This window comes from Pseudochaenichthys georgianus, chromosome 9 (genome assembly GCF_902827115.2).
Source record: "Pseudochaenichthys georgianus chromosome 9, fPseGeo1.2, whole genome shotgun sequence".
Taxonomy (NCBI): domain Eukaryota; kingdom Metazoa; phylum Chordata; class Actinopteri; order Perciformes; family Channichthyidae; genus Pseudochaenichthys; species Pseudochaenichthys georgianus.
Genome location: NC_047511.1, coordinates 48,432,734 through 48,442,982, shown reverse-complemented (window position 1 = coordinate 48,442,982; position 10,249 = coordinate 48,432,734). Strand labels below are relative to the sequence as shown.

At 45.9% G+C, this 10,249-nt stretch overlaps 2 protein-coding genes across 2 annotated transcripts; both read right to left on the bottom strand.

Annotated features, from left to right (window-relative positions):
• Window positions 1-937: 937 nt before the first annotated feature.
• On the bottom strand, window positions 938-4,757 carry LOC117452465 (keratin, type I cytoskeletal 13-like). The gene is made up of 7 exons (XM_034091121.2): window positions 4,201-4,757; window positions 3,964-4,046; window positions 3,669-3,825; window positions 3,415-3,576; window positions 1,653-1,778; window positions 1,334-1,551; window positions 938-1,215 (listed from the first exon to the last, which is right to left on the bottom strand). Exons 1-7 carry the CDS (start codon window positions 4,702-4,704, stop codon window positions 1,104-1,106), a joined length of 1,362 nt encoding a protein of 453 aa, XP_033947012.1. The 5' UTR covers window positions 4,705-4,757; the 3' UTR covers window positions 938-1,103.
• Window positions 4,758-6,027: 1,270 nt separating this feature from the next.
• LOC117452466 (keratin, type I cytoskeletal 13-like) lies at window positions 6,028-9,855 on the bottom strand. Its single transcript, XM_034091122.2, has 7 exons — window positions 9,299-9,855; window positions 9,062-9,144; window positions 8,767-8,923; window positions 8,513-8,674; window positions 6,742-6,867; window positions 6,423-6,640; window positions 6,028-6,304 (listed from the first exon to the last, which is right to left on the bottom strand). Exons 1-7 carry the CDS (start codon window positions 9,800-9,802, stop codon window positions 6,193-6,195), a joined length of 1,362 nt encoding a protein of 453 aa, XP_033947013.1. The 5' UTR covers window positions 9,803-9,855; the 3' UTR covers window positions 6,028-6,192.
• Between the last annotated feature and the right edge of the window lie 394 nt (window positions 9,856-10,249).

Here is a 10,249-nt window from a genome sequence, read left to right as displayed (position 1 = left end):
AGAGAGTGAATACCTGGTGGACACACATACTTTACAGAGATGCTGTGAGAGAAACCAATGTGAGTTTGGAAAATTGCACGGTATAAATCTATTCTAGTCGACCTCGACAATGGGATTATGATCAGTAGAAATGGCCATGTCATGGGACCTTTAAGTTGGCGTGACGTTGAAGTCGTGCTGCTGGACTCGGCTGTAGTTCCTTTATAGCATCACGTCAGCATTTAGCTTCTGGAGATTAGATTTATGATTCAACATTATAAAAGTAGACATGTGGAGATTATCCGGCTGAACAAAACGTGCATTTATCAAACAGGTTTCCACAGACCTTATTTCGAGCTATTTTCCAAAATCCTATGGAGAAATCCCAATGCTTTTTTATCAGCAGCTTACTTCAGGGTAAATACGTCATCCCTGCACCGCTCTATTGAACAGCATCAGTGAGATGAGGGACAGGGATATACCCGTGCATGCATTGGCTAAAAGTTAAGAAAATCCCTTTTTCAAATTGCCACCCCAGGCCAGCATCCAGTGATTCTTATTTACGCTCACACACAAATATCTCACAAGGTCTGCTGTTGAAAGACAGATATCTGAGCATTAACTCTCCATTTTAGGTTCAGTGGAACTAAACTCAAACTAAAATCTCAACTCATGGAGAATGCTTCAGAGTGGTACCGTGTGTATTGCCCAACTGCGTGATTAAGTCCTGAACTAATTGTACCTCGGGGGAAATTGTTGAGCAGAGCAGTATGCAATTGTCTCAGATTTGCAGAGCCTCAATTTTCCTTTCCTCTATGTGGTGACAGCCTCAAGCTATAAGGCTCTCAGGTTTTGAAACAGGAATGCTAACAAGTCTTGTCAGGTTTAAGAGCAAATATGTGTTTTCACCAGAGCTTTATTAAGAAAAACGCCACTCATTATTTGGAATGAAGACACAGTTAATAAAACAGGACAACATTTTAGTCAGCAAACTGGCAGCCTTTTATTGACTTCACATGTCGATGGAAAGAATGTGTTGTGGTGGTGGTCCTCAGGTGTGGCCCAATGTGTTGTGATGGTGGTCCTCAGGAGTGGCCCAAAGTGTTGCTTTTGTGCGAGACAGATCAGGAGTTAGATTTGGACACCAACTTGCCGTCCAAATACTCCTCTGTGACGACGACCATCTTGGTTACGGTGCTGCTGCTGCTGCTGCTAGACCCTGAGCTGATGGTGCTGCTGCAAGGGGAACAATCACAACGCTTGCTTTAAATATGAGAACAATTCTTCAATTTACAGACGTCGTTATTTGTGTAAAACGAAAGGTTATAATAAGTGTTCTTTGTGGACTACTTACGAGACCTCTCCGTCCAACAGCCTTCTGTATTCTGCGATCTCCATCTCCAGCCGTGTCTTGATGTCGAGCAACATTTGGTACTCTTGGCCCTGGCGCTCCGTGTCAGCACGCATCTGCATCAGCTGTTGCTCCAGCGCCGTCACTTGGCCCTGGAGGCTTTGTAGCTGCATGGAAAACCGTCCCTCTGTCTCACCTAGAGTGCATTCAAGTGACCCTTTCTGAAGGTGGAAGTTAAAGACAGGAGGAGAGGAGAAAGAGTGAATTAGTAGTCAAATATTTTGGGTCATGCTTTTCTTTACATTTGCCGTAGATCCTTTACCATGCTGAGCTGGGACTGGAGCTCGATCTCCAGGCTCTGCGTTGTTCGACGGAGCTCAGTAATTTCTGTCCTCGATGTTTGGATAACTTCTGTGCTGACGGCCACCTCCCTGTTCAGCTCCTCCGACTATAACAGACACGGGAGTACACAAGTTACATTAATAATACACAAAGCACATAAATAACTTGAACAGAGAACACGATTGTATTCCAGTGAGATATTCGGTCACAGACTCAAGATGCCCCATGGCTGAGTCTGGGATGCGTCCAGGGTTTTTCTCCTTCTTAGTTCGGTAATAACCGGTCTCACGATGGTGTAGCTACTTATCGCTCTCTGATTTAATATCATGTTGCGTCTTGTTTTCCAGATCTTCATACACGTGAAGCAAAGTACAAGCCGAAAAAGTTCCCTGTGTTTTATGTCCATCTTTTCATCCAGAATACAATACATGATTGACTTATATTTGACATTGAACTCTAAACCGATGTCTCGTAGGAGCGACCACACCTCCTGGGCTCATAGCAGTCCATGAGGAGGTGCTGTAGAGTCTCGTCCTCCTCACAGTTAACCATCGGACATGTTTTAGTCTCACATAGCAGCTCCACGAGACCACAGCTCTGACCGCTAGTCTGTCGACCGAGATCAGCCACCTCACGTCTCTCATGCTGTAGTCCGATCCAATCTATCTCTCCGAAAGCTGCTTACATTTGATTAATTTCAAGACTTCACTACCTTTCTCAGATGTTAGGTTTTTGTACGTTATAAAACCACCATATTTGAAATCATTCACCATTTTAAAAATCACTCTATTCGGTAGTCCGATCTAATCTATCTCTAAGTGTGCAGGTTCAGTTGTGAAGTCACCATAAACTCATTTTGAGTCAGGTCCATCCCATGTTTCCATCCTCAACCCTATTTATTGCAGCTGTAATATTTTTTACAACGGTAATGTTGAGTTGAATGCCCAGGTCTGGCTCCCAGGCCTCCATATTCCTTACCTTTGAATGATACATGACGTTTAGTGACCTCCCTTGTTGTACCCATCCATTACAAACTCCTGGTCCTCACTTACAAAGCCCTGCACCATCTGCCCCCCCCCCCCCCTACCTCACTGACCTCCTCACCCTCTACCAACCACCCCGGTCCCTCAGATCCTCCTCAGCCGGTTTGCTTTCCATCCCCAAGGCCAAACTCCGGAGCTTCGGGGACAGAGTCTTCTCTGTGGCAGCCCCGAAGCTCTGGAACTCCCTCCCCCAAGACCTCCGTGAGTCTGAGTCCCTCACCCTGTTCCAGTCCCGCCTCAAAACCCACCTCTTCAACTCTCTATCCATAAGCCCCCCCGCTCTCAATCAACTTCCTCCTGACTGCTTTTCTGTTGTGTTTTGTTTCTTTTTGGTTTTGTCTTTGTTTCTGTTTTGTTTGTCTACCCTCCCTCCCAAATGTAAAGCGTCTTTGGGTTCAGAAAAGCGCTATAGAAAATTAATATATTATTATTATTATTACCCCACACCAAATTGACACACTGTTTGTTTAATTGCATAATTATTTGGGCTAGTGGGGGAAGATGTTTGCTAGAAAAAGGACCTTGCTAAGTATGAATGATGTTATTATGTTTATTCTTGATTTATAATTTGTATTTTTATTCTCCCATTGTTTTACTTGTTCTTTGACTTCACTTGATCTCCCCATGGAGGTCAGCACAGTTGTTGTTATGAATAGTTCATGCTTTTCCACTTGTGTAAGTCGCATTTGGCAGTCTCACCTTCGCATGGAACCAGGCTTCAAGGTCTCTCGCATTCTTGGCGGCCACAGCCTCATACTGCTCACGGATCTCTGCCATAATGAGGGACAGGTCCGGTTGTTGCGGGGCGTCCACCTCCACGGTGATCTGTCCAGTCATCTGGTTTCTCATGAGTGCTAGTTCCTGTTGAATAAGAATAGTTTGGCAAAGTTGTTTGAGTACATTTCAATCTTCATTCTAGCAAATTGAATGAAAGCTCATCATTCGCTACGCACCTCCTCGTGGTTCTTCTTGAGGAAGATCAGCTCCTCCCTGAGGCCTTCGATCTGCATCTCCAGGTCGGATCTGGCCAGTGTCAGCTCATCCAACACTCTCTTCAGACCGGCGATGTCAGCCTCCACTGATTGACGCATGGCTAGCTCATTCTCCCACCTGTGAGGCAGCAACAAATCAGACATCTGCACCTCGGAAGCAACATCTTCCCCATGCACGCATTGCTTCAGTTAAATTACCAAGATTGTCCATCTAACTATGTTCGAGAAAAATGCTGTCTCTGAACTTAATACTTACTTCATTCTGAAGTCGTCTGAGGCCAGTTTTGCATTGTCAATAGACAGATAGATGCTTCCATTGATTCTGGTAGCTTCATGGATCTGTTTTTAGAAGACAGATTTCATTAGACACAAATATTTCTCTACAAAATCATGAATGTGCTTTGAAACAAGTTCCAATGTACATTTCCAACATATTCATCTGGAGATAATTTACATTGTGACTGACTAAAGAACCAGAAGTCGTGTGACATACCCGTCCCTGCAGATCGGCGATGGTGACCTCAAAAGCTGAGTAGTCTCTGGCATTGGGGGAGGACTTATTCTCCAAGAACTGGTGGATCTTGAGCTCCAGCGCAGCGTTGGCCTGCTCAAGTTTTCGCACCGTATCCAGGTAGGTGGCCAGACGGTCGTTCAGGTTCTGCATGGTGGCCTTCTCATTTGCCGAAGCGTCAAAGCCACCTCCACCTCCACCTCCCAAGCCAAAGCCACCTCCACCTCCACCTCCCAAGCCAAAACCACATACACCTCCACCTCCCAAGCCAAAGCCACCTCCACCTCCACCTCCCAAGCCAAAGCCACCTCCACCTCCACCTCCACCTCCTATGCCAAAACCACCTCCATAACTGCTGCAGGACATTCTTGATCCGATGCCAGCTGAGCCACTCACACTGGAAGAATATCTCCTTTGCACCCCACCCATGCCTCCACCTATGCTGCTTCTGCTGGAGCTGCTCTTCTGGGAGAAATGAGAACTCATGGTGACGATTGCTCAGGAGATCTGCGTGCCTCAGAGAGAATGACTTGGACTGAGATGCAATGTTCTGCCTCTGTCCCCTTTTTATCCTGCATGCTGCCTCTGGTCAGGGCGGGGTTGTGCAGGAATGAAGGGAGGAGCATTACCTCAAATGGCTGTGTGTGTGTGTGTGTGTGTGTGTGTGTGTGTGTGTGTGTGTGTGTGTGTGTGTGTGTGTGTGTGTGTGTGATCACAGAGCCTGCCGAGGCTATAAATGACTTTGATTTGTTGTTTATATATATAATATAGGCCTGATGGCAGGTTAAGGCAGGCTTGGCACCCATCAGAGCACACTGGGCTCACAGGGGAGGGGGGGGGGGGGGGCGAGCTCCAACAAGCCGTTTAGGAGAGAGAGTGAATACCTGGTGGACACACATACTTTACAGAGATGCTGTGAGAGAAACCAATGTGAGTTTGGAAAATTGCACGGTATAAATCTATTCTAGTCGACCTCGACAATGGGATTATGATCAGTAGAAATGGCCATGTCATGGGACCTTTAAGTTGGCGTGACGTTGAAGTCGTGCTGCTGGACTCGGCTGTAGTTCCTTTATAGCATCACGTCAGCATTTAGCTTCTGGAGATTAGATTTATGATTCAACATTATAAAAGTAGACATGTGGAGATTATCCGGCTGAACAAAACGTGCATTTATCAAACAGGTTTCCACAGACCTTATTTCGAGCTATTTTCCAAAATCCTATGGAGAAATCCCAATGCTTTTTTATCAGCAGCTTACTTCAGGGTAAATACGTCATCCCTGCACCGCTCTATTGAACAGCATCAGTGAGATGAGGGACAGGGATATACCCGTGCATGCATTGGCTAAAAGTTAAGAAAATCCCTTTTTCAAATTGCCACCCCAGGCCAGCATCCAGTGATTCTTATTTACGCTCACACACAAATATCTCACAAGGTCTGCTGTTGAAAGACAGATATCTGAGCATTAACTCTCCATTTTAGGTTCAGTGGAACTAAACTCAAACTAAAATCTCAACTCATGGAGAATGCTTCAGAGTGGTACCGTGTGTATTGCCCAACTGCGTGATTAAGTCCTGAACTAATTGTACCTCGGGGGAAATTGTTGAGCAGAGCAGTATGCAATTGTCTCAGATTTGCAGAGCCTCAATTTTCCTTTCCTCTATGTGGTGACAGCCTCAAGCTATAAGGCTCTCAGGTTTTGAAACAGGAATGCTAACAAGTCTTGTCAGGTTTAAGAGCAAATATGTGTTTTCACCAGAGCTTTATTAAGAAAAACGCCACTCATTATTTGGAATGAAGACACAGTTAATAAAACAGGACAACATTTTAGTCAGCAAACTGGCAGCCTTTTATTGACTTCACATGTCGATGGAAAGAATGTGTTGTGGTGGTGGTCCTCAGGTGTGGCCCAATGTGTTGTGATGGTGGTCCTCAGGAGTGGCCCAAAGTGTTGCTTTTGTGCGAGACAGATCAGGAGTTAGATTTGGACACCAACTTGCCGTCCAAATACTCCTCTGTGACGACGACCATCTTGGTTACGGTGCTGCTGCTGCTGCTGCTAGACCCTGAGCTGATGGTGCTGCTGCAAGGGGAACAATCACAACGCTTGCTTTAAATATGAGAACAATTCTTCAATTTACAGACGTCGTTATTTGTGTAAAACGAAAGGTTATAATAAGTGTTCTTTGTGGACTACTTACGAGACCTCTCCGTCCAACAGCCTTCTGTATTCTGCGATCTCCATCTCCAGCCGTGTCTTGATGTCGAGCAACATTTGGTACTCTTGGCCCTGGCGCTCCGTGTCAGCACGCATCTGCATCAGCTGTTGCTCCAGCGCCGTCACTTGGCCCTGGAGGCTTTGTAGCTGCATGGAAAACCGTCCCTCTGTCTCACCTAGAGTGCATTCAAGTGACCCTTTCTGAAGGTGGAAGTTAAAGACAGGAGGAGAGGAGAAAGAGTGAATTAGTAGTCAAATATTTTGGGTCATGCTTTTCTTTACATTTGCCGTAGATCCTTTACCATGCTGAGCTGGGACTGGAGCTCGATCTCCAGGCTCTGCGTTGTTCGACGGAGCTCAGTAATTTCTGTCCTCGATGTTTGGATAACTTCTGTGCTGACGGCCACCTCCCTGTTCAGCTCCTCCGACTATAACAGACACGGGAGTACACAAGTTACATTAATAATACACAAAGCACATAAATAACTTGAACAGAGAACACGATTGTATTCCAGTGAGATATTCGGTCACAGACTCAAGATGCCCCATGGCTGAGTCTGGGATGCGTCCAGGGTTTTTCTCCTTCTTAGTTCGGTAATAACCGGTCTCACGATGGTGTAGCTACTTATCGCTCTCTGATTTAATATCATGTTGCGTCTTGTTTTCCAGATCTTCATACACGTGAAGCAAAGTACAAGCCGAAAAAGTTCCCTGTGTTTTATGTCCATCTTTTCATCCAGAATACAATACATGATTGACTTATATTTGACATTGAACTCTAAACCGATGTCTCGTAGGAGCGACCACACCTCCTGGGCTCATAGCAGTCCATGAGGAGGTGCTGTAGAGTCTCGTCCTCCTCACAGTTAACCATCGGACATGTTTTAGTCTCACATAGCAGCTCCACGAGACCACAGCTCTGACCGCTAGTCTGTCGACCGAGATCAGCCACCTCACGTCTCTCATGCTGTAGTCCGATCCAATCTATCTCTCCGAAAGCTGCTTACATTTGATTAATTTCAAGACTTCACTACCTTTCTCAGATGTTAGGTTTTTGTACGTTATAAAACCACCATATTTGAAATCATTCACCATTTTAAAAATCACTCTATTCGGTAGTCCGATCTAATCTATCTCTAAGTGTGCAGGTTCAGTTGTGAAGTCACCATAAACTCATTTTGAGTCAGGTCCATCCCATGTTTCCATCCTCAACCCTATTTATTGCAGCTGTAATATTTTTTACAACGGTAATGTTGAGTTGAATGCCCAGGTCTGGCTCCCAGGCCTCCATATTCCTTACCTTTGAATGATACATGACGTTTAGTGACCTCCCTTGTTGTACCCATCCATTACAAACTCCTGGTCCTCACTTACAAAGCCCTGCACCATCTGCCCCCCCCCCCCCCCCCCCCCCCTACCTCACTGACCTCCTCACCCTCTACCAACCACCCCGGTCCCTCAGATCCTCCTCAGCCGGTTTGCTTTCCATCCCCAAGGCCAAACTCCGGAGCTTCGGGGACAGAGTCTTCTCTGTGGCAGCCCCGAAGCTCTGGAACTCCCTCCCCCAAGACCTCCGTGAGTCTGAGTCCCTCACCCTGTTCCAGTCCCGCCTCAAAACCCACCTCTTCAACTCTCTATCCATAAGCCCCCCCGCTCTCAATCAACTTCCTCCTGACTGCTTTTCTGTTGTGTTTTGTTTCTTTTTGGTTTTGTCTTTGTTTCTGTTTTGTTTGTCTACCCTCCCTCCCAAATGTAAAGCGTCTTTGGGTTCAGAAAAGCGCTATAGAAAATTAATATATTATTATTATTATTACCCCACACCAAATTGACACACTGTTTGTTTAATTGCATAATTATTTGGGCTAGTGGGGGAAGATGTTTGCTAGAAAAAGGACCTTGCTAAGTATGAATGATGTTATTATGTTTATTCTTGATTTATAATTTGTATTTTTATTCTCCCATTGTTTTACTTGTTCTTTGACTTCACTTGATCTCCCCATGGAGGTCAGCACAGTTGTTGTTACGAATAGTTCATGCTTTTCCACTTGTGTAAGTCGCATTTGGCAGTCTCACCTTCGCATGGAACCAGGCTTCAAGGTCTCTCGCATTCTTGGCGGCCACAGCCTCATACTGCTCACGGATCTCTGCCATAATGAGGGACAGGTCCGGTTGTTGCGGGGCGTCCACCTCCACGGTGATCTGTCCAGTCATCTGGTTTCTCATGAGTGCTAGTTCCTGTTGAATAAGAATAGTTTGGCAAAGTTGTTTGAGTACATTTCAATCTTCATTCTAGCAAATTGAATGAAAGCTCATCATTCGCTACGCACCTCCTCGTGGTTCTTCTTGAGGAAGATCAGCTCCTCCCTGAGGCCTTCGATCTGCATCTCCAGGTCGGATCTGGCCAGTGTCAGCTCATCCAACACTCTCTTCAGACCGGCGATGTCAGCCTCCACTGATTGACGCATGGCTAGCTCATTCTCCCACCTGTGAGGCAGCAACAAATCAGACATCTGCACCTCGGAAGCAACATCTTCCCCATGCACGCATTGCTTCAGTTAAATTACCAAGATTGTCCATCTAACTATGTTCGAGAAAAATGCTGTCTCTGAACTTAATACTTACTTCATTCTGAAGTCGTCTGAGGCCAGTTTTGCATTGTCAATAGACAGATAGATGCTTCCATTGATTCTGGTAGCTTCATGGATCTGTTTTTAGAAGACAGATTTCATTAGACACAAATATTTCTCTACAAAATCATGAATGTGCTTTGAAACAAGTTCCAATGTACATTTCCAACATATTCATCTGGAGATAATTTACATTGTGACTGACTAAAGAACCAGAAGTCGTGTGACATACCCGTCCCTGCAGATCGGCGATGGTGACCTCAAAAGCTGAGTAGTCTCTGGCATTGGGGGAGGACTTATTCTCCAAGAACTGGTGGATCTTGAGCTCCAGCGCAGCGTTGGCCTGCTCAAGTTTTCGCACCGTATCCAGGTAGGTGGCCAGACGGTCGTTCAGGTTCTGCATGGTGGCCTTCTCATTTGCCGAAGCGTCAAAGCCACCTCCACCTCCACCTCCCAAGCCAAAGCCACCTCCACCTCCACCTCCCAAGCCAAAACCACATACACCTCCACCTCCCAAGCCAAAGCCACCTCCACCTCCACCTCCCAAGCCAAAGCCACCTCCACCTCCACCTCCACCTCCTATGCCAAAACCACCTCCATAACTGCTGCAGGACATTCTTGATCCGATGCCAGCTGAGCCACTCACACTGGAAGAATATCTCCTTTGCACCCCACCCATGCCTCCACCTATGCTGCTTCTGCTGGAGCTGCTCTTCTGGGAGAAATGAGAACTCATGGTGACGATTGCTCAGGAGATCTGCGTGCCTCAGAGAGAATGACTTGGACTGAGATGCAATGTTCTGCCTCTGTCCCCTTTTTATCCTGCATGCTGCCTCTGGTCAGGGCGGGGTTGTGCAGGAATGAAGGGAGGAGCATTACCTCAAATGGCTGCTCTGCCCCACCTTTCACACACACCCTTGAGGTTCTTTGTGTCCAACAATAGTAAGGAGAAAGAGGGATTACACTTAATCTTTCCATTCACATCTATCTGCAGACCTTCAACATAATGGATTCCTTTCTCCTTTATTATTTGTGTTAATGTAAATGAAGACATGGCAGTGTTGTCATGTGGCTTTAGTGACATTTGATTGTTGAGCAAGACTGCTATGTTGTCTAAACCTGTTGTGTTACCAAGGAAACAAGCATTATACGGGCTGTAAAATGGTTCATTGCACTTGACTCT

Coding starts and splice junctions, on each gene's coding strand:
- LOC117452466 (XM_034091122.2), bottom strand. CDS start 9,802: ATGAGTTCTCATTTCTCCCAGAAGAGCAGCTCCAGCAGAAGCAGCATA. Junction 9,145..9,298: donor TCGCCGATCTGCAGGGACGG/GTATGTCACACG, acceptor TTCTAAAAACAG/ATCCATGAAGCTACCAGAAT. Junction 8,924..9,061: donor TCAGACGACTTCAGAATGAA/GTAAGTATTAAG, acceptor GCTGCCTCACAG/GTGGGAGAATGAGCTAGCCA.
- LOC117452465 (XM_034091121.2), bottom strand. CDS start 4,704: ATGAGTTCTCATTTCTCCCAGAAGAGCAGCTCCAGCAGAAGCAGCATA. Junction 4,047..4,200: donor TCGCCGATCTGCAGGGACGG/GTATGTCACACG, acceptor TTCTAAAAACAG/ATCCATGAAGCTACCAGAAT. Junction 3,577..3,668: donor TCAAGAAGAACCACGAGGAG/GTGCGTAGCGAA, acceptor CTTATTCAACAG/GAACTAGCACTCATGAGAAA.